Below are 22,652 nucleotides of genomic sequence, written 5' to 3' on the forward strand. Positions count from 1 at the left end.
CTAGTTCTAAAAAGAAGTTAGTTCTGTATTTTCAGAGAATAATTGAAGTTGAGCTGGATTCATAACAATATTATATATATATATATATATATATATATATATATATATATATATATATATATATATATATATATATTATAATCAGAAAAGAAATTGAGAAATACTTCAATTAAAAAGTGGAAAATTACTTCCTTTACACAAAATTAAACTCAAACCCGTCATTTCAATATTATTCAGGGGGGGGGGGTGTATATACTCTGCATATTGGATTGCGAAACAACAAAACCACAGCTACATAAATGGAAATATATTGATTTCTCAAAGCCAGAAAGGGCCAATTGTCAGCTACTGACCACCTAAATGACGGGCCTGGTTAAATTATATTCATAGCCACTTAATTCTTTCTTGTGTGAGAAAATATTTAATATTTATTTAATGTCATCTTTATTCCATTACTACCCTTGCTAGAAAATTGAATAAGATTTGTGCAGTAACTTGCTTAAAATTGCTTGATGTAAAAATTAAGTACCGCTAACTCTATCTGCTCCTACTAAACTAAGACACTATGAATCATCATAGAATGCTATAAATCTTTTCTGTAAAAATAACATAGACTCATGAGATGGATAATTTACGTATATATAAAAAAATAAATTACAAATATCACAACCATTTAACACATTATGAAATATAAGAATACAGTGGCTATCCAAGAAACATGAATATGAATTTAGGCATCACTCTGAAGTGTATTTTAACTTTGCAGAGAGAGAATGGTGGATTTAAACAGGAAAAAGTTTTGAGATTAATGTAGATATTGATAATGGAAAGGGGACTAGAAATATATAGAAATATTTAACCGGAGATTGCTCACATGACCAAAACGAACGGGAGTGCTTGCGCAAGGTATCTCATACCCGAGGAGGTTTTTTAGTATTTTCGAGTTTAATTTTTTTTTTTTTTCAAAAAGGTTGAAAATGCAAATAAGAGAAAAGAGTATAGTTATAAAATACTTTCTTAAAAGACTTGCATTCAATTTCTACATTTTTTTGCAAATGCATGCCATATGTTCAATGCAAATGTTTCTGTCACATTTTTCACACACAAATTTGGTTTTTGTGTTTTATATTGGGGATTTCAGTACAGCTTTTGTACGTTGACTTCGCTTTTTTTAGCAGGGGATGCAATGTCTTCACTAGATCCTAGTTTTAATTTTAAGTCTCTTGGAAGCATTGCCTATGCTTTAGTTCAGAACTGTAGCAGAAATACTCGTGCAGGGTATGATACACCCATATAAGTCAATTCCAAAGAAACTAATTTTAGAATGTCCCCACCGCTTCTACCCCTTCAAGGTTATGTATGACCTATGGGTCGGCTACTCAAGGAATCGTCCACTTCCAAAAAAAGGTGGGGAGAAAATTGATTGAAAGCAAAGAAGTGGGTATGTCATACCCTGCGCGAGTAATCTCAGGTTAAACTTCAGCCAGAGAATATTTAAAAACAGAGTGAAGTATTAGCCATTAAAACATGATTTTCACAAAAGGTCTCAATTTGTAAAATCACCATGACTTCAGAGAAAAAAAATAAAGGCGATGAGGAGAAAATATTAATAAAAAGCAGTGTAGGGGCTTTTTTCCTGTGTGGCAGCATAAACATAAAATTTGTAAAGAAATAAATTTCAAATAATAATAATACACAAAGAGGGAAATACTTCTTGTATTGCTTATGTCTCATGCAATATAATTAAATAAATAATCAAATTTGTAACCAAGTAGCTTTATTAAAAGTGTTGCACTGTAGTATATATATCTCTTATAATAATAATAACACAAAAAAAACAACAATAAATTAAACAAATACACAAATCCACCAATAAATAAATAAATGAAATCAAATAAAAAAACTTTAAATCTTCATGAATCAAATATATAATAGTCGGACCCTTACTTAAGAAGAACTTTTTTTGGAAATTTGATTTTATTTTTTAGTGTGGAATTTCGCACCCCCCCCCCCCCATTTCTGTACCTCAGAGCCAGACTGACGTAATGCCAAAAATTTTGATTTTCCGTTTATTAGTGTATTGTATGTAGAAGCTTATTCCACATCTAGGCATGTGAATGTCATTCATTAAAAAAAAAATCCTTTTCAATTTTTTACCAGGGTTAAAAGAGTTCGCGTCCTATCCTTAAACAAAGAAATAATAAATAAACGAACAAATAAGCAAACAAAAATAATGGCACTTTTTATTCAATAAATAAGTGTTTAGGTCTGAAAAGTTTATACTATAAGCTTGTTTTCAAAATTACTTGAACAAAATTAAGTTTGATCTTATTTAGAAAAAACTATTTATAAATATTATCAAACTTGCCATTATTTTCCCCCCTATGAATCAAAAATATATCTCCTCAGAAAATAACCATACTGTTGTACCAAGGTTTTACTGCGGATACATCGTCACCTCAGAGCAACAGTAGGATACCTTGCTATTGCTCTAAGCTGACAAATAGACAGTATTTAAAAATAGAAATATAGAAGAAAAAATTCAAACGTGGTTAAAAAGTTCAAATTTGGACTGAAATATTATTTTCTTTCTCCCTTTGAATGTTTTTAAAGTGAAAATTTATAGGGAATAGATATAATTCATTTAAGATAACCCAAATTGATAATTTTCACATGTGTAATGCTTATAAGTTTTCAATGCAATGTTTAAAATAACTCTTTACTCCAAAACTATTATAAAGTGAAAGTTTGTATTGTACAGGAAATTTTCTATTTAATGAGCTTACTAAATGCTTGATTTTCTTCTTAAATAGAGGTCCGATTATACACATTCATACAGAGAAAAAAAAAAGGTCTTTATTTGAAGTAAATGAATTTATTTTGGAAATTAAAATTCAAAACTGGTATATAACAAATTAAACTTAAAAAAATCATTTTCCAAATTTACGAACTTCATGACAAAACCTTTGTGTGGTTAAACTTTTTAAAAATGTTTCATAATACATAATAAGATAAATATTGCATCAAATGTTAAACAAACAACTGAGACATAATTCTCTGCAATTTGTGGGGGATTCGAACAGGCCATTCGTATTCATTTGGCACGGGACCTTCGACCCCAGACTCAAAGAAATAAAATAGGGGAAACCAGATTCGAGTTCGTCTTCTGTCGTCGCGAACAAATGCTCTGTTATTTGCTAATGCGTGGTAATAGAGGAAAAGGCGAGTGGATATGTAAAATGCTATAAAAACATCAATTGAATAGTGCTCATGTCCAGCAAGAATAAAAAAGACACCAAAGATGTTGAGAACCCACGTGAATGTATGCAAATAGTACATACTTCTTGGTGTATCTGCAAGAAAATAGTATTGAGGTTTAGAGAATCTTTAATTTTAATATTGAAAACAGAAAGTGATTCTTTTATTACATGAAAGTAATAATTCATAAATTATGTATATTATTTCTAAAGGGTGATTTTTTTGTGGGGAAAAACATAACTTAGTCAACAACTTACCAAACTTCATAAATAAGACATCGTTTTAAAGATTTTTGCAATGTTATCAGCAAAAAATAAACAATTCACATTTTGGATATTTCTTTAAAAAGTACACTTAAAAAGACTTAAAAAATTCACTGATATGCAATTTAACCGTTGAGTTCCGCTCATATTCATAAAAGGCAGACTTGTGCTGCCATGTAAGGAGGATAAACTGATAAAAATAATATTGTTGAGGGAAAGGGCATCAATTTTTAAAACATAAAAACTACTATGTTTCGTAATGATTTTGTAAATTAAATATATTACATACATTTTTAAGAAGAAAAAAATCCAACAAAATACAAGCCCCAAATGCACAATTATAGAGTTTGAACTGACTGAATAACTTTCTGCCATCATGCTTACATTTTTTTTCATTAAAAACATTTCATTTACTGGCTTACATACACATGGAAGGAAAGAAGTAACAGAAAAAAAAGGTTAAAAAATTAAAATCTAATTAGTTTTTGGCAAATTAAAATTTCACAGTCAAGAATTGCAGACATGTGAGTGCTCCATATTTCTTAAAGGCAAAAGTCAGCGTCAATTTTAGTTTACCTAGCAAGTTTTTTTTTTTTCCTTTTCTCAGATTGTACCAGTGTATGGGCCTTTATATTTTTTACACAGCAATTTATTATGTAATATGTTATATTGTGCAGAGATAAAGCAAGATTTTTTGTTCACATGAGAGATTTTTGGGAAAAAATAGAAAATAATAATTTAACTTTGAATGAAGTAGTACTTTTGTGTTGTAGTCTGTGATTTTGTTTAAAAATAACTGCAGAACAAATTGAGGTATTTTCTTAAACTTGGCATTGATAGATCGAAAGTTTTCAAATTTCTTGAGCTATCAGTATTATTGGATTTTGTTTTTTTTTATGGTGAAAAGATATTGCAGACAAAAGTTACTTTGCAATGGAGTACTTGAGAATATGCATTGTTTTTGCATTAAAGTTTGAGCGGATTGTTCTTTTTTTTCTTCTTTTTTTTTAAAGACTCTCGTTTTTGGCAAAATTAAAAAAAAAATCTATTAAATAATAAGGGTCAATTTCTGAGGAATTTTGATCTAAAAATCTAGATATGATCATTTGTATCCTAGATATACAAGGAAATTAAAAAGGATCATGTGATTTTTCTGCTCAATCACAAAGACAATAGAAATCTACACGACATTTGAAAAATTAAGTGAGATCAATAAGCAATCTTCTTGATTGCTTAGCAAAATTTTCCAACTAAAAACTAAAATTCAATCAAAAATAGAACTTCAATCAGTTATAAAATACTTACATTCAGTAATGAAAAAATTTAGAAGTGTTAGCGCAACAGTATGTCCACTGAACATATAATCTCCACACGTTCTCACTCCTTGAATGGACATACCTCCACCAAGCCAGATGAAGAAAGCTGTACGAATTTTATCGCTCCAGGCTCCATAAGACTGAAATAACATTATATGTTCAATAAAAAAGAAAATAAATCAACATTACACTTTTTCAAAATTTGCACTTTACTAATGCTGATATAAGATACTTATAGGTACTTTTCCCTCATGGCACATTTTAAATTTTAGAGAGTATTTTTCATTTTATTTGACCCTATGTTTGCTCGAAGTTACACAGAAACTATTTATTTAGCAAGCCTTGATACAAAACAAAAGGTTCCATAAAAAAAAAATCCACTAAATAATTAAATTAAGCCATTAAAAGTAAAATAATCCTCAGAGTTAAAAAAGAATGCTATAAAATTTTTTGAAAAATCCAATAAAAATAAATCACTAAATCAACTTTAAAATGTTCCAATAACATAAAATAAGCAGCTAAAAATATATATCAAGCCTTAAAACAAACACTAAGAGGTAAAATTTAGAAAGCAAGGGACAAAAATGGTCGCACTACAAATGTATATTTTAAATATTTGTCAAGGTAGAAAGTAACCAAGTTGCTGAACAGTGGAGGCTCGTGCCTTAAAAAAGTGAGGGGGCCAGATCATTGGTGACGACATAGGGTACGTTTGAACTCCCTCCCCCCTTTTTTTAAACATTTAAATTTTCTTTAAAAATATTTGTGTTAAATAAATAAAATTAAATTCAGTTTAAACAAGGACAAGCAACAAAATACTTAAACTACTAAGTACATCGTGAAAGATATTCATCTCATATTTATGTCCATGATTGCTGGACATGTTTCTGTCCAGTACGCTTACCGGCTCTGCAGTACGCCTCCCTTGCAGCACCGGTAAGGTGCTGCAAGTTAGGCACTTTCACCTCCTGGTTTTTCAAAATACATTTTTAAAAGCAATATTAATCTAATATTTTTTAATATTAATGTTATTTTTAATCTTTTAATAAATAATTATTTTTAACGAGTATAAGATTAGTTTTATTTTAACCAAAGACCAAATCACAAAAAAAAAATATATATCAAAAATATTGTGATCAGAGATATATGTAGAACTGATAAATTAAATAATTTTAACAAAGATGAAAACACATCTCAGTATTCTCTTTAAAATAAATGAAATAAAAATAGATAAACTAAATTTAAAAAAAATAAATAAATAACAAGTTAAAAAAATCTTAATGATTTACATGTGGGTGCACCCTCCCTGCACATGATTCTTCCGGCACCCAAGGGCCAGATTCAGAATTTTTATACTATAGGAAATAAAGGAGAAAAAATAAATCCAGCTCTAAAGTTATTGATAACTTGTCACATTTTTTTTACATTACAACAGGAGCAGTAATTCAAAAAAAAAAAAGTAATAATCTTTGCGTAGCAATGGAAAGATTTTTTGAATAAAAAAAATAATCTAACGATATATGCAGATTCGCACAAGCACATCATCTTCATGCACGTAATCTTCGATTAGAAAGACAATCCGCTGATGAGTTGCTGGTAGAAGGATTCTTCCCATGTAAGTTTTAATTAAAATGATGCAATTTTTTAAATTGTTTTTATACAGGGTGTCCAGAAAAGGGTTCCCTGGTTTCAAAATTAAATGTCTCAAAAACAAAGCACAATATTGGAAGACAATAAACGATGTGCATATTGGTGAAACCCCTAAAAAGCATATACAGGAACTTGGAAACTAGTTTAAAAAACTGCCAACAGGTGATGCTGCACGCTGTATTGCAATAAAAGTCTCCCTAAATAGTAAAGCAAAGAGGTTGGACGATAATTTCTAGCGCATATGTAAGCATATCTGAGAGGCTAAACTAGTGCTGAAACTAACATCTTCGCAGCAGTATTTAGGGAGATTTCCATTGCAATTACAAATTGCAATGCCACCCGTTGGCAGTTTTTTAAACTAATTTCTAAGCTTCTGTATATGATTTTTATGGGTTTCACAACAAACATATACTCTATTTTATTCCAATATCGTCTTTTGTTTCCGAGACACTTAATTTTGAAACCAGGGAGTCCTTTACTGGACACCTTGTACATATGCGTCATTTATAATTTAGACATACATTTTAAATCTTAGAGCATTTTTTACGGGTAAATTATTTGTTGTATATATTCAGTGTTCTGACCACTTTTGCTATAGCTTAATTGTCACTAAAAGTAGATGCATCAACTTAAAAAAGATCTTTTTTACTGAGCAAGAAAGAAGTGCAGTTGAGCCCTATTATACCACAAAGATTAGGAGGTATATTTTGCCCCTACATTATATCATAGCCATAATAAAACGAAAAACTATTTTACAAATGCAAATTAACGACAATAATTCAGCACAGTAAAATACTATTTAACCTTGACTTAACTTTCCAATCAAACTTTGCTGAAATCATGTCCCACATCATAGCATATAGACTATTTTAATTAACTGCCTTCAAAATGATGTACTACTGAAGGACAACTAGTGTAGTTTCTCAGAACATTACTAACGGCTGGAAATGGAATACAAAAGCAGATATCAGACTTGAAAAAGAAAATTTGAAGAGCAAGATTAGAGAATTCATTAATGAAAGAAAACTGGACTTTTCTATTTTTAAAAAATATTGGGGGACATGATGGCACCTATTACCAATTCATCGGCATACAGAGACATGGAATAACTGGGTTTTACTGCATTAAACAATTCACCACTGTTCAAAATAAGTTTATCTTAAATACATTGTTTATTCAATACTAGAGCTATTTTTTCCTCATGGCGCTTTAAATTTTCCCATCAATATTAGCATCTGCTGTTCTTAAAAAAAATGCCAATACATAATTTTTAATGTAGATTGAATGATTCCGATTTCTTTCACTCCATATGCATAGTTCCCCCCCCCTCCCCATTTTTTTAATAGTTTTAAATAATTTTTCTTCACTCACAATATTTTCTCAACACATAATTTTAAAATTTAACTTAATTTCTGTCTAATTCAAGGAAGAAAATTGTGTCTGATACATTAAGTTTACATGCCCTTTCCTATAGCCTTATGTCTTTCAGCTTAGTATTTACTTGTGCTTGCATTCCCAATTTTATTCTAGAAATTAAAAAGGAATTCAAAAAGCTTTATGAAATTGAGAGAATCCAATAATAGTAATTATTGACCAAGTTTATCCAGGAGCATTAAAAGTTTTATATAAACGATTGATAATGCAAGAATTTTATACAACTTAAAATCCTTACCCTTGCTTTGCATTCCAAATGCTTCCCAGGAACAGAAAGAGATGTGATGATCATCGTTATACATCGTAATAAAAATACAGAACCAAATAATGAAAACATCCTCCTTAGAAGAATAAATCTGAAAAGAATGCAATAAAAATTTATAAAAAAATAACTGAAAGCAAAAGGAAAAATAAACAAACCTTTGTACATTCAAGCTAGAGTTGGTAGATTTTTCCAAAACGTGAGAAAAATTATGTAAACCAACCAGCAGAAATTCTATTTTTCCAATATTTGCTCAAGTGTCAAAAATAGATATGCTTTATTTATGGGGATTAGTTGTAGACAGTTTCTCTGGTAGTTTTAACTTCTAATCTGACAATTGTAATGCAAACAATGAAGTAAATAATTGTAACTATTCAATGAAAATCACCAATTAACAAACAACGATTTCTTATCTTTCAGTCAATTTTTCACAGGATAGAAATGTCAATTTGGCTATGCTTCTAGAACAATACTAAATTTGAAGAGAAAAACTATGATTAGTGTGTAGTATATATTCTTTTTTGAATCACTTTTCACACTATCCAGAAGTTCTCTACTGAAAAATATTCTCCAAATAGAATAGTTATACAGTTAAACCTTGATATCTCAACCTCCTTATCTCAAAACCCTTGATGTCTCAAAAAAAAAATATTTCCCCAGCATTTTCTATAAAAAACCTCATTTATTTTCCATAGTTATCTCGAAATTTATTTTTCGAAACCCTTGATATGTCGAAATTTTTGCACAGCAGCAAGTTTCAATTGTCGTTTTTCTTTGACAATTTTTGTAGCAAAACCAGTTCCAGGGACAATTGCATAATGTTTTTTATCCCTTTTCTTGGAAATTTTGTGAATAGGGGTTTGGGGCAAGATAATAGGGGAGTGTTGGTATGAGGAGTGTGCTGCGTTTTCCCCAGAGTTTAGAATCTTTGTGCATTTCTCTCAAACATATTGTCCACTTTGAGGAAAGGGGGTTGATTTTTCGTTCGTTAGTTTTCAAGCGAAAACGGAAAATGCGTTCCTCATTTTCATCATTCTGGTTTTTTAACTCCTGCAAAATGGCTGCTGAGAACTTTTTGAAAGTGGGGTTACTGTTTGAAGATAAAATTAGAATTTTTAAATTTTAATGAGAAAAAAATCAAGTTGAAATTGTTGTTCATTTCAAAATCTCATCCCGTGCACTTTCAACAATTATAAAATTTCAAATCTAATAAAATATTGAAGACTACTTTATTGATCATAATTCGAAGTGGTCCCATAGTACATATATAAATGCATATAATGTACGTGTGTGTTATTGTGAGAGTTACTAGTGTAATTTTTTTTAAAAACCTTAATAACTCGATATCTCAAATTTTTTTCCCATCTGAAGAGATTTGAGATTGTACTGTATAAGTTTAGACCATTTTTAACAGCCTTCCAATTCAGCAGATTTATTCATTTGGTGTATTCTTTAACAGATAACATACAGTTTAGACACAAAAAATAAAATTGTTACAGCACACTTAACTTTAAGTTTATCAAAAAAAAAAAACGTAACTAAAAAAATAATTATTCTTTTAAAGTAGGCTCTCAATTAACCAGGATTATTTTATCCAAGTTGCGGATTATTATGACTTCAAAAATGCTTACTAAATTATTTAGTATAAGAACATGTAGAAAGAATGTTACGGAATTTGCAGAGCAGAATTCCTCATAGAGCAAACAAAAAGGCAAAACCATCCACAATTTCTTTCATCACAAAGCTGAAAAAGTAAACTGAATTTCTTGTACATAGCCATGAATCTAGATGACCATTAAAATGTCTCATTTCTTTAAGCAACTCTTTTGCTTGACTTCTCTTTTAAATTAATTATGTCCATGTACAATTTCATTTTTCCACCAAAATTTGCATAAATTCAGTTATTTGGGATATTTGTTTATTCCGGCCAAGGCAACTCCCGACCATCCGGATTAATCAGAAGTCGACTGAACAAGAAAATTTCGTCCTTACCTATGCTTATGGAAGAATAAAATGGCCATCCAAATCAAGAAAAGGATGATGCCAGTGAGCTCACACATGCTAAATGCCCAGGGCATATAGGGAATGTTGTCCAAAAAGATATCTGGAAGAGGTGGATACGTTTGCATATCAGGCACACGATCATGAACTATGACCATCACTATGGCTGTGATCCATGTGACACTAAAAAAGTACACCATGCCAACAGCTGTTTTCCATACTTCAGGTTTCAGCTGAAAAAATAAATACGAACAGTCAGTTCTAAGAACATAATTAAAGCTAAACCTGAATGATACAACTAATGGATGTTATGCTGAACAGAATGTACTTATTCAAGTGATTTTGTAAAATGAAATACAAATGTATTGTTACTGACTATCAAATTCTATCTATAAAAACTAACTTGGTCTTTTATGCAATTTTTCAGTTGAAAAATGGTAAATGCAATAATACTATCTGTTTATACATAATTTCTTTAAATGGTCATCATAGAGTACAACTGCATGCAAATACAGTAGAATGATTTAAAAAATCTTGTTCCAAAAATCAACGAACTTAATTCTTTCATATAAAATAAATAAATAAATAAAAATAAGAAAGAAAGAAAAGGGGAAGAAAAGGAATATTGTACCATCCACAGTTCCTCTAACCTTTTTCTCGGGGCTCCCGACTGGTTTTCAGTTTACTCCTAGGGAGAAATCAACTAACTCTACAAAAAAAAAGACCTGAATTGCAACTTTTAAAGGTTAAAATTAGGGATGGATTGATCATTAGCAGTAATCCATAAGTCTTTCACTTCATTGATTATCGATAATCGGCAAGCATTAATCGATTAATTAGCTGAAATTTTTTTTTCGAATTAAAATCATCACTTTTGCTTAGAATACACCAAATACCTTTTAGGCAATTAGTCAGCTACTTCTTTTATTAATAAAAATTTCTTTTGTTTAGAAAAAGAAACTAAGCTGAATGAATTTATTACACCTAACCATTAGTTTCAAACTCTAGCTATTGTACCCACAAGTGATTAAAAGTTTATGAACTAACATGGTAGACGCACAATTATATTTTTTCTCTGCCATGCACAGAAGTGTCTGAGTGCCTCAATTTCATTATCAAACTTTACATGTATGCAATCAGCGGTACAATTTGGTGAGTACATGGGCTTATACAACTTTGTTTGGCAATGGCAATATTGCAGCCAATTTTTCAGTATTAACCTCCAAAGCAGAATACTTCGCGATGCTCTTCAATGTAAAATCTTTTGAACAAAATTGTTCTGCAAGTACTTCAAGCATTGTATACACAAGCAACGAACGTGACCTTTTCTACAAATCGGGAGCCCTATCTCAAAATCGTTTCAGGCAGGAGATTTTTTTTTTTTCAGTTTTCAAAATTTCACTGTTGCTATGCGTCTCTATGGAACCTGAACCGATTGAGACATGGCATGAATGAGCAATTAAAATAATGTTAATCAATAAATAAATTACTAAAAGAATAAATAAAATGAGTTGAATTAGGGTGGCATATGATAAAACAGTTTAAAACTTTCTAAATAATTGAAACATTTTCAGGATGCAAAAGGATTGAAATCTCAAACATGACACGCAATTTTCAGTAATGGACGTGTTTCAATGTTGGCATGCTTCCAAAACATTTGTTTTTGGAGGAAATTGCAGTGAATAAAAATCGATTGAGAAAAAGAGAAAACCAAAAAAGCTAGAAAAATCAGAATAATTTCAGATTTAGGATATGAAATTTCTGCAGAAACTGCCGATTTTCCACAAATATCTTTCAACTCAAGATAGAATCTTGCACAAATTCTGCAGATTTCTTTAAGCTTAAAGTAAATCTAAAATTCCTGCAAATGATTTATCAAATTCAACATTTTGCAACGAGCTTCCCGTGAAATTATCGTAATTACTGAGAGTTTTAGATTGTCTTCTAATTTCAAATCTGTAAAACTTGAGCAAACTTGTCTTAAATCGGATAATATTCTGAAGTTTCAGCAGAAATTTCAGATATCTGCAGAATTTCTGCAGAAAATTTGTTTGGGTTTTTCTCTCACATTTGAACAGAATTGTTCTGCAGCTCAGGCATCTGTTCTGTGAGGTACGTTGCAAATTTAGTAGTATTCTGCTTTGGGGGTATTAACTACTCAGGCAACTGCAAGTAGGATTCTACTGAGCCACAGGTTGTCGACCCATGCACCCACCAATTAAATCCAAATCGGTGATTGCTTTTCAAGTCAATCTGTTGATCTATCTCTGGTTTGATGATTGGAATTTTATACAATGCCAAGCAATACAGGAAAACAATGACATATTTAAAATGTGAAGCATTCATACCTCCACTGATAACATCAATGTGGGCTGCTACGGAAAAAAGAAAAGCACAAGTTCCATGATTTATACACAGTGACTTCAGATGATACAGCATATAAAATAATACTTAAGCAGAAATACAAAGATGTATTCTGTTAATAGTTTTAATCATTTATGCTATTAAAATTTTCTTTTTAAAGAGATAAATGAAAGTAATAAACTACCAGCTTAAATTTGTAACAATAATAAAATGCTTCAACTAAATTTTAAGCTAGAATATGTAAAAAACATTTGTTGCATTTTCAATGTAAGAAGTAGTAATGCTAGCAACATTGAAAGTGTTATCTGTAATCATTTTAAAATGCTATTAAAACTAGTTCATTAAACTCGAAGTGTTATTAATTTTGCAACATATTTTTGAAAAATAAGTGGACTTATTATACTGAATACTCGGAATACTTGTTGCCAAAATGAACTTTTTGTGTAATTTATCCAAGAAAAATAAAGGCAATGAAAGGCGATAATTAAATGAACAGGATTTAGCAGGGACAGTTCAGTTTGATAAAAAGAGGGGCAGTTAAGCAAAAAGGTTCCACTGGCCACTAACCGAAAATTTTTATTTTCAGGCGAAAGTGGTACCAAGCAACATTTTATTAAATTCAAATTTTGATGCTTATTGCAAAAATATCAATTTTTGATATTCACACTGAAAATATTTCTTAACTCTTAACTGATGAGGTTATATTTTTTTTTACATAACTGTGTAAAGCTCTAGACTAGAAATTTCGAATAGTTGCCACTGGCTACCAGAGTCACAAAAAATGATAGTCACTTTTGACCTTCAGTAACCATTTTTTGAATATCATATATTCAGGACAAAAAATAAATAACCTTAAGGGAGTTTGCTCCGAATTACGTTGCCAAGTTGGAGCATACTGACGCTCTGAGCATCTCAGGATCATTAGCTTATTGTTGTAGCATGATATACAATATGACTTTTAACAAATTAAAAACACATGGTTGCCTTTTTCAAAGAAATGGTCACCCTTTGATGACTGACAACTGCTAATCTAGAGTTTTTTGATGGGGGAGAGGGTATGTAACTCCAACAAAATATTTCTTGCAACTTCCAAAAAAAAAAAAAAAATTAGCAAATTAAAGCAGGGAAATTTCTTATGACTTGTATATTATTTATCTATATTATTACATCTGAAACTGTAATGTAAGTGACATATCCTCATACATATAATAGCCAAAATCACTGATTGAATAATGCTCTGAGGTCACCAACAATGAAACTCGTGCCATAGCATGCATGAGGGCATTATTTCATTGCTGAAGCACCAAAAATTCAGTAAGTTATTTATAATTTGGTAATATTTTTTGGCAATGTTGGACATGCAGGGGAATGCTTTATTTTGACAAGGCTGAACTGGATCCAGTAACTTAACTGTTTTACTGGAAAGACTAATTTTAGGAGAATGAAGTAACAAAAAAGTGGCAAACAATTAAAACTTTCTACTGGAGTTAGGGTTAAAATTTCAAATATTAAAATATTACCAAACAGGCAATTGCTTTGTTCAAATGTAGAAGCAATTTTCACTCGTCATACCTTGACGGGCAATTTTCTAGTACATACATAAAACCATACATGTGAATGTGAACATCACAAAACATTTGAATGCAAGAAGCCAATTTTTCTGAGGTGTCAGACACCCAACCTCACCAGTTACAGTTAAAACTGCGAGAAAACACTTAAGTTTTTTAAAAAATGAAGCCTTTTGTTATTCTTATATCCAAATAAATTATGATCAAAGACTGATAATTACCTGCCTATGAGAATTTTCTGAACGTTCCATATCATCTTCGCTAAATTCACTGCCATAAGTGTTGAGGTCCGACGAATCACTGGCCTCTCTTCTGTGATGTCGCCTGCGGACTTTAGTTCCATTGTTGAGTGCTTGATATAACAGTGGTTCGTCCCCTGATCCTTTCCACTGTGTCAGTATGACAGGATTCGAATGTCGTAGTTCGTGAATTGCAATTGCCAAGCGTTTGATATCGCCAAGAACCTACAGGGTAAACATATCTGTGTTTTTACTGTGAAACAAACTCAACAGTATTCAAAATAGGCTAGAACAGAGTTGTAGCTGAGACTTTTTTCAAGGCATGAAAATACTCCTTAACATTTTTATGAGGAGTGAAATTCATTCTGGAAGAGTCAGGGCCGGATTTGGAAGTGAGGAGGCCCTGGGGCAACGAAGGAGTGGAGGCCCTTAATCAGGGTTTGAAAAGACCACCATATTTTCGAAAATATCCGATACTTTGATATATATATCCGAATATTTTGATATATATGTATATATCCGATATTTTCGACCCGTGAAAGTTAGGATATTTTGTAAAAATTGTATTGTGGGGCCCCTTTGTTATGGAGGCCCCGGGGCAGTAGCCCCGCCTGCCCTCCCCTAAATCTGGCCCTGGGAGGAGTGAAGAATACAAAAGCTGAAAAGGACCACAAAATTTATTAACTCCATAAAAAAAATTCTTTCTTAGGATGAAAGGAGATTATTTTCCTTTTTTGCATCAAGAACATTCCACATTTTGTGTTTAAAACATCCTAAAACAATTCAAATGCTATAGTTTTCAAATTCCCCCCTTTTTTTGTTCCAATTTCTATGATGCTAAATTTTTAATGAAAAAAACTAAGCGTGAAAACATTGCTTGAAAAAAGTTTTGAAGTATTTCCGATTTTGAATGCTTAAAATATGCTTGTCGAGATATTAAAAATATCTCTGGTTCAGGGGGATTGAAAATTTTCATTGGCTAAATTTGAAAGTTATGCAGAACAGAACTACACAAATCTAAGCACGAACTGTAAGGACATAACTATTATTTCATCACGGAAGTCGAAAGACGCCTCAAATTCAGTGATGTACCTATAGGCTATAGGGTCTAGTGCCCTTGGAGAGCCTTAATAATAGCATCTACCACCACCCCCTTGCAATAGTGCATCAGCAATTTTTTTAATTTGAAACTTGTAAAACAAATTTGTAGATTGTCATTGACCATTTTTGAGACACGGGGCTACGGGGAATTTATTTGAACCCCAGGAATTTGTTACAAAATTATAGTACAAAAACACTGTTTAAGAGGACTTTAAGAAATTTTAGGGGGATTAGAGATTTGAGGCCTCTTCTGGAAACTTTTAAAAATTGAAACTGAAATTGAAAATGTAATTTTAGCCGACCTCTGATGATGATGTTAGTCGAAGGAGTTTTCTGAGGATCTCTCTCGAAAAATTTTCAAAATTAAAGTCAAAATTTAAGAGGATCTTGAAAGCTGCTGGCGAGAAAGCGGTAGACACTCCACCAAAAAAATTTTGAAGTTGCTGCTTTCAAAATGCAGTTGTTACAGACAATCATTGCTAACTTTAAAGTTTTCTCCCTTTTTAAATTGTAATAGATAATGTATTGTAGTATCTTACATGAAAAACATTTCAAAATAGTTCTTTTCTCATTGAGAGTTAACATGCCACCCCCTTGAAAAAGAGGGACCCAATTCTGCTTTTTTTCTGCTTATTTTTATTTTTTAGTATTAAGGATCGTTTCTCTTTCTCTTTTAGCTCTATTCTTACTAAGTTTTCTACAAAAAATCATTAAAGTATATTAAAAGAAATTTTTTTCGAAATAATCATTGCAAATTGTCACCTCTTTTGCTGTTGCGCCCCCTGGTGAGACCCACTCCTGCCAACCCCTAGGTACACGACTGCTCAAATTTAATATGTTCTTTCTCTTTTTATTTAAATACAACATTATTATTTTCAACTCTCATTTTATATTTCTGATTATTTATTAAATGATGTTTTAAGAACATTTTACCAAATGCTAAACGGAATAATCATCAAGTTTATAACTTCTTTCATGAGTTCCAGTTCGAAGATATAGACTTACAAACAAACCCTCCTGTCAACCAATAGCAGGATATTTAAACAAACCAGACAGTGCAACCACCTGCTCTGAGCTAATTATTTGTTATGCATAATTATATATATATTTACATATATAATTTAAAAAAAAGCAAATAGCAAAATTTTAAGCTTTTTTTTCTTAGATTTTTTTTCCCTTTTTTTCATTCTTTTTTACTTTCTTCTATATCTAATATATAGAAGAAAGTATTGGATTCGTGCAAATTTTCGAATTTCGAATTTTGACGGATTCGAACGTTTTGAGGTGTGCTGAGTCCATTTCGACTATTTTTGGAAAATGTCTGTCTGTCTGTATGTGTGTGTGTATGTGTGTGTGTGTGTGTGTGTGTGTGTGTGTGTATGTGTGTCACGTCTGTGTGTGACCAGTTTTTTGTGGCCGCTCTACAGCAAAAACTACCGCATGAAATCGAACGAAACTTGGTACACATATGTGCCCCTATGTGAACTTGTGCCCATTGGTTTTTGGCGCGAATTCCTCCAAGGGGGGTGGAGCAATGGGACGTTTTTTGAGTTACGCGTGATTGCTATTTCTCAGGAAGTAACTGGCGGAATCAAACAAAATTTGGTCCATATGTTGCCATTAACAGGAACAGGTGCTGATTCAATTTTGGTTTCAATAACTCAAACGGGGGTTGAGCTATAGAACGTTTTTTGTCGTCCATTGTGACTGCTGTATCTCAAGAAATAATGAACGGAATGAAAGAAAAATTTATCGGCAAGTAGCCCTTAGTAGGTATAAGAGCTGATTTTGTTTTGGTGTCAACAGCTAAAAAGGGGGGTAGCGCAAACGCCCGTTCTTTTTTTCCATTGTGAGTGCCCTATCTCAAGAAGTAATGCTACGTTCTGGTTGAAATTTGGAATATATGTGAATCCATATGTAAACAGGCTTTGGTTCAATTTTGGCGCCAATCGCGCCAAGAGGTGCTGATTTATTTTTATTATCATTATTTTTTAACGAATAAAAATAGTTTTATTAATGCAACAATAAGAAAGATAAATCGTAATAGATTGTCGTCTGCGTATTTCTCGTGATTTTAATTGTATGGAAATGATCGGAAATATTATCTCAATGATTTAAAATTTTTAACTGTTGCCATCTAATGTTTGTTAACAAATAAAATATTTGTAATTAATTAAAGCAAGGCTTTTAAAATAACTTTCAATTTTCGCTCTTTGCTTTGCTTTTGCAATAATTCAGACATTGGGATGGTGGTCAAGTTTTTGCGTGTGTAATTTCGTTTTTGTTGGGAATATTGCTTCCTCGTCAAGCATGGGGAGGGATCAGGAAAAAAAAAGAAAAATATAGAAGAAAGTTTCGTGATGGCCACAACATACTAGTTATTTTTTTGGTTTAAGTTAAATACAATTGGGTATATTTGAATAAAAAATTAGTATATGCCATTACAAAAAAAAAAAAAAAAAAAAGTCTTCTGTGCACACAGAGTAAAATTACATTCAAACACGAAATAATTATCATTACATTACCATAACCATAAACTGTTACACATTTTTTGGATAGCTTACTATTTTTATTTTTCAATTTTGGTACATGAAGAAGACAAAAACCACCATAGAGATTTCTGTTTGAAATTAATCTTTACTAACAATAAAGCTGAAAGTCTCTCTGTCTGCATCTCTGTGACGCGCATAGCGCCTAGACCGTTTGGCCAATTTTCATGAAATTTTTTCACAGAATTAGTTGGTAGCATGGGGGTGTGCACCGCGAAGAGATTTTTCGAAAATTCGATTTTGTTCTTTTTCTATTCCAATTTTAAGAACATTTTCCTGAGCAAACTTATCATAAGAGGGAGGAGTAAATTACCAAGTTATCATTACATGGAACTGCAACATGGGCAAGCCAATTGGCGAGAAATTCATCATACTAGTGGCACCCGCACAGCAAAGTCGTGTGGGTGCCACTAGTGGTATGAATAATATTAAAGTGTCTATCGAAATAAAATTGAAGTGCACATTAACGTAACTGTTATTCATAATTCATCAAATATACATACTTAAACATAAAAACTGCTTGAAATGTGATAATGTGTTATAACTAGAGCCCAGATTATATGCAACTACATATTGTCCCCTCAGAGCAACAGTAAGATATCTTAGTGGTATTTCTGGGATTAAATATCTTACTTTTGCTCCGAGTCGATAATATGTGCATTGCATATGAAACTGCACATTTTTGCTTCTTTTGACGTTAATGCATAGAACTGCATGAAAACGGAAATTTTTTAAAAGAACTGTATATTATTGGGGTTTTATTGACTTTAAAAAAAAATTTCCTAAAAGATTACAAAAAAAAAAAAAAAAAAAATCCCTTAAAGAAAGAACAAAAATTTGGCTAACCTGTGAAATTTTTTTAAGAGGCCCCATTTTTTTTGGATGCTATTAATATGCATAATATTTTTTGTGCACATTGTTGCCAAAATTTAAACAAAAAACAAGAATAGAAAGGCTACTTGTGTTTTCATTCAGATGTGATTTTGTTGTTGTTGTTGTTGAGTGAATAAAACATTTTAGTGCATATTTTCAGAAACTTTAGTGTATATTTTAGGAATTTTCAATGCATGTTTTGATGATTTTACTGCGCATATAGTTCAGGCTCTAGTTATATAATCATATGGTACCTATAAATGGCAGGTATGTAGAAAGAGGGAGAATAGAAGAGAAAATATCCATCAACATCCTTAAAATACACCACCAGCTCAGTTATTCCATCCAAGGACTGCAGTTTTGTGCTTTTTAGCACTCATCAGTCCGGAATAGGAATCACATGAGCTGGAGGAGAAAAACCTTTGAAGGCCTATACCTTTCTTTGCCATCAATCTTTGAGTTGAACCGCACCATTGCTGCGGTCACTCATCTAGTGTGCTAATTCTACATTAGCTACCAGTTTGTTTGGCTCTCTTGGTCTCTTTAGAGGTTTTTCGGCTCCAGCTCATGTGATTCCTATTCCGGGCTGATGAGTGCTAAAAAGCACGAAACTGCAGTTCTAGATATAATAACTGAGCTGGTGGTGTATTTTAAGTATTTCTGCCTTAGCCATGGCTTAGGGCGATAACTTGCAACCATATCACCAACATCGCTTGCTTGTGTCTTTGGATATTTAACACCAAGATTAAAGCATTTTGAACGTAAAATTTTATATATACAAGAAAGGTATTACAATTAAAAAATAAGTTTTAATGTGTTCAAGTTTTAATAAACGCAAAAACATGCATTGAGTAAACTTGTTCTTAGAAAAAAAACATAGCAAAGAACTGTTTATACTACTTTCCTTGCCGTAAATAGGGGTGAAAGGAGGTTTTTTAAATAAACAAAAGTACATTCAAGAATTTAATTTTTCATTCAATAAAAATATCGAATACAGCACTTAATGCATAAAAAAGATAAACTTTTACTAAAATTTGAAATATTCAAAAGTTGAAAATGTAAATAAACATACCTGTATTGATAACGGCGGCAACTTCAAATCATTTTCAGATAGAGTCAGCAAAGCTTTTCCGTCAATCTTATGATGGTCACACAGAAGCGTCACATACTGCTCAAAGTTGTTCCTCTCAAGCCATATTTTGACATCATCTGTTTTCCATGAACAGACTCGATCTAACTCCAGGACCGCCATATAAAGCTTTAAAAAAGGTACTTTTTACCACTGTATAAAAAATTGAAATTTTCTATTGTAAGTATGTCACTTTGCTTGGCGGCTATTTCATTCATACCATCGCCATCTATGCTCCTTTTTACCTGACTGTGCATGTGTGATGCAAAGGAATGTAATGTGTAGATGAGTCTATGTATGTATGTTTATTCCTATGTGGCGTTGTAGAGGCTAAACACCCTGGCTAATTTTGATGATTCTTACATCAATTTATTTGTCTTAACCTTGGGAGTGTCACTTAATGCATGACAGTAATCGAAATTCCCCATATTAACAACCATTGGCCACATTGTCAGTTCGGGATTGTGTCGCACGCTATCTGCGACAAATGCAGGTAGTGTTTTCGCTGCCTAAATTTTTCGTTTACTAAGTCTACTAATTCGATTTTCATCTCTAACGTGTTGCACTTGTTTTTGTCGTGACTCAGGAGACAGAGTTTCGGAACGTGTACTTTCTTGACGGGCTTTCTTTGTTTTCTGAGAAAGATTTGACGAACAACGTTTCCTCGCGTCATCATGAGTTATACAGGCTGTTTACATAGCTGTGGTTGATAAAGGTCAAGCATATGTAGCTTTAAACCAAGTCCCTAGAAGGACTAATAATCAGTAGTTTAGACCACTGCAAGTTACTTAATAATCCTCACTATATAAACTTTCTCAATGAAATGATAAGATTGAAATTTACCGTCTTATAATCATAATAACTATGTCAATGAAAATTAACTAAAGAGTGTAAAATAAAAAATAATTATTAAATAAAAACAAAAAACCCCGACCTTAAAAACCAAAAAAACTAAAAAGAAAAAATATAAGCCCAGTAGCTTAGAATGTTATTAAGTACTAATGAATAACTACACCATTGAAATAGTTTCATAATCGATATACACATAAGACAAATCATGAATTCAAAAGTAGAATAGAAGGATCAACAGTTGGAACCCATTCAAATTTTACGGAGTTTTTTGAATGGTACGAAAGGAATAAGCCCGGACTGTTGATCCTTCTATGCTTTTGAATTTATGATTTGTCTTAATTGTGTATCAATTATAAAAAATTTAATGGTTTAGTTATTCAGTAGTACTTAATAACATTCTAAACCACAGAGCTTTTTTTTTTTTTCGCCCTTTACGCAGTTAGGGTTTTTTGTTTTTATTTATTTATTTATTTTGACAAATTTTTCCTTTTAATGGAACTTTTAATGTTTCAATATGATTCGATACATTTATTTGGCTGATTATCTTTACATGTTAATAAAACATTTAAAGTTCAATTTGTGAATTATTTTAATGGGGCTTTTATGATATTTAACAGCTTCATTTTACTTTAAGTGGCATAATTATTTATTGTATTATTTTTTGTTTTAACAGAGCATCTAGTCAAGGGCTGTTTTGTTTAAAAATCCAACAAAAAGTAAAAATAATGCATGGCATTGTCAAATAAGTAACTTTTAACTTTAACCAAACACGGTGACAGTAAATAAAAAGAGAAATAATTGGTAAGATTACAAATGCGTCATCCATGATGTAAGGGGAGGTAGGGCTCGTTGGTCCGCTTTTTTATTTATCATTTTTTATCTTATAAATAAAGTTAATGATCAGTTCGATTTTCTACATCAAGTTTCACTAAACACTTCTCAACCCCACAGATTTTTTCTGAATTGTTGAATTGATAAACTTTTTTTATATTAATTTTTTAACGGAACCTCGTAAAGTGAATCAACGTGCCCCACAGGTGGGGTACATTGGTCCGCCTGATGTGGTACGTTGGTCCGCCTGATGGGGCACGTTGGACCGCATAACTCAAACAACATTTGTTAAAATTTTAGTGATAAATACTATCAAACTTTGTAACTCCCTTATTCTCTGTTGTGTGTAGAGTGTAAAATATTAAGTTTAAAGATCAATATAACATATTAAATTGATTTTTTGATAAATCATCTTTATTCAAAAACAGCAATAAGTACTATCAGTTCGTTTTGATTTTTACACTATAACTTACAAGAAGATTCTTCTTTTTTCTTGAGTCAAAATGAAGTCAAACTATTGCAAATAACGTGAGTGTGTTTATTATTATTATTTTTTTTAATTATTTTTCTTTTCTGTAACTAGAAAGATAAATAAACTACCATTCTACCCCACCTGACCCTAATTAACCAGTTGACCATTTGTTGAATAACCATCTGCCATTCACTAAGTCTGCCAAGAGAGGCTCACACTTATGCAGAAAAAATCAAAGGGAAAGATTTTTTGAGAGAAGTTGTATGAAGAGCCTGAATGTCAGTATTTCTTAGAAGAGCCCTGTCAAGCCATTGACAGCCAGTGGGAACTTGTTCCAAAGAAAAGTACTATGGGGAAAACAATGAGAAAAAAGACTGAAGTCGTCCCCTTACACCAGGGTTGGCAAAAACCCGGGTTTTTTTAAAAAAGCCCATGGACCCAGGGTTTTTTGGGTTTTTTTAAATAAAACCCAAAAAAACCCAACTAAAGC

General features: G+C 31.6%; 1 protein-coding gene across 1 annotated transcript; it reads right to left on the reverse strand.

The window, feature by feature from the left end:
* Positions 1 to 223: 223 nt before the first annotated feature.
* Positions 224 to 20,130, reverse strand: LOC129226989 (sphingomyelin synthase-related protein 1-like). Its single transcript, XM_054861617.1, has 6 exons — positions 19,951 to 20,130; positions 14,338 to 14,580; positions 10,176 to 10,417; positions 8,160 to 8,277; positions 4,827 to 4,977; positions 224 to 3,353 (listed from the first exon to the last, which is right to left on the reverse strand). Exons 1-6 carry the CDS (start codon positions 20,128 to 20,130, stop codon positions 3,031 to 3,033), a joined length of 1,257 nt encoding a protein of 418 aa, XP_054717592.1. The 3' UTR covers positions 224 to 3,030.
* Between the last annotated feature and the right edge of the window lie 2,522 nt (positions 20,131 to 22,652).

The sequence above is a fragment of the Uloborus diversus genome, chromosome 7 (genome assembly GCF_026930045.1).
Source record: "Uloborus diversus isolate 005 chromosome 7, Udiv.v.3.1, whole genome shotgun sequence".
NCBI classification, from domain to species: Eukaryota; Metazoa; Arthropoda; class Arachnida; order Araneae; family Uloboridae; genus Uloborus; species Uloborus diversus.

What these genes read in the sequence shown, in the direction of transcription:
- LOC129226989 (XM_054861617.1), bottom strand. Translation starts at nt 20,130, where the DNA reads ATGGCGGTCCTGGAGTTAGATCGAGTCTGTTCATGGAAAACAGATGAT. An exon ending in TGCCGCCGTTATCAATACAG is followed by an intron (nt 14,581 to 19,950) that starts GTATGTTTATTT and finishes TTTACCCTGTAG; the next exon opens with GTTCTTGGCGATATCAAACG. An exon ending in TTATTCTTCCATAAGCATAG is followed by an intron (nt 8,278 to 10,175) that starts GTAAGGACGAAA and finishes CATTCTTTTCAG; the next exon opens with ATTTATTCTTCTAAGGAGGA.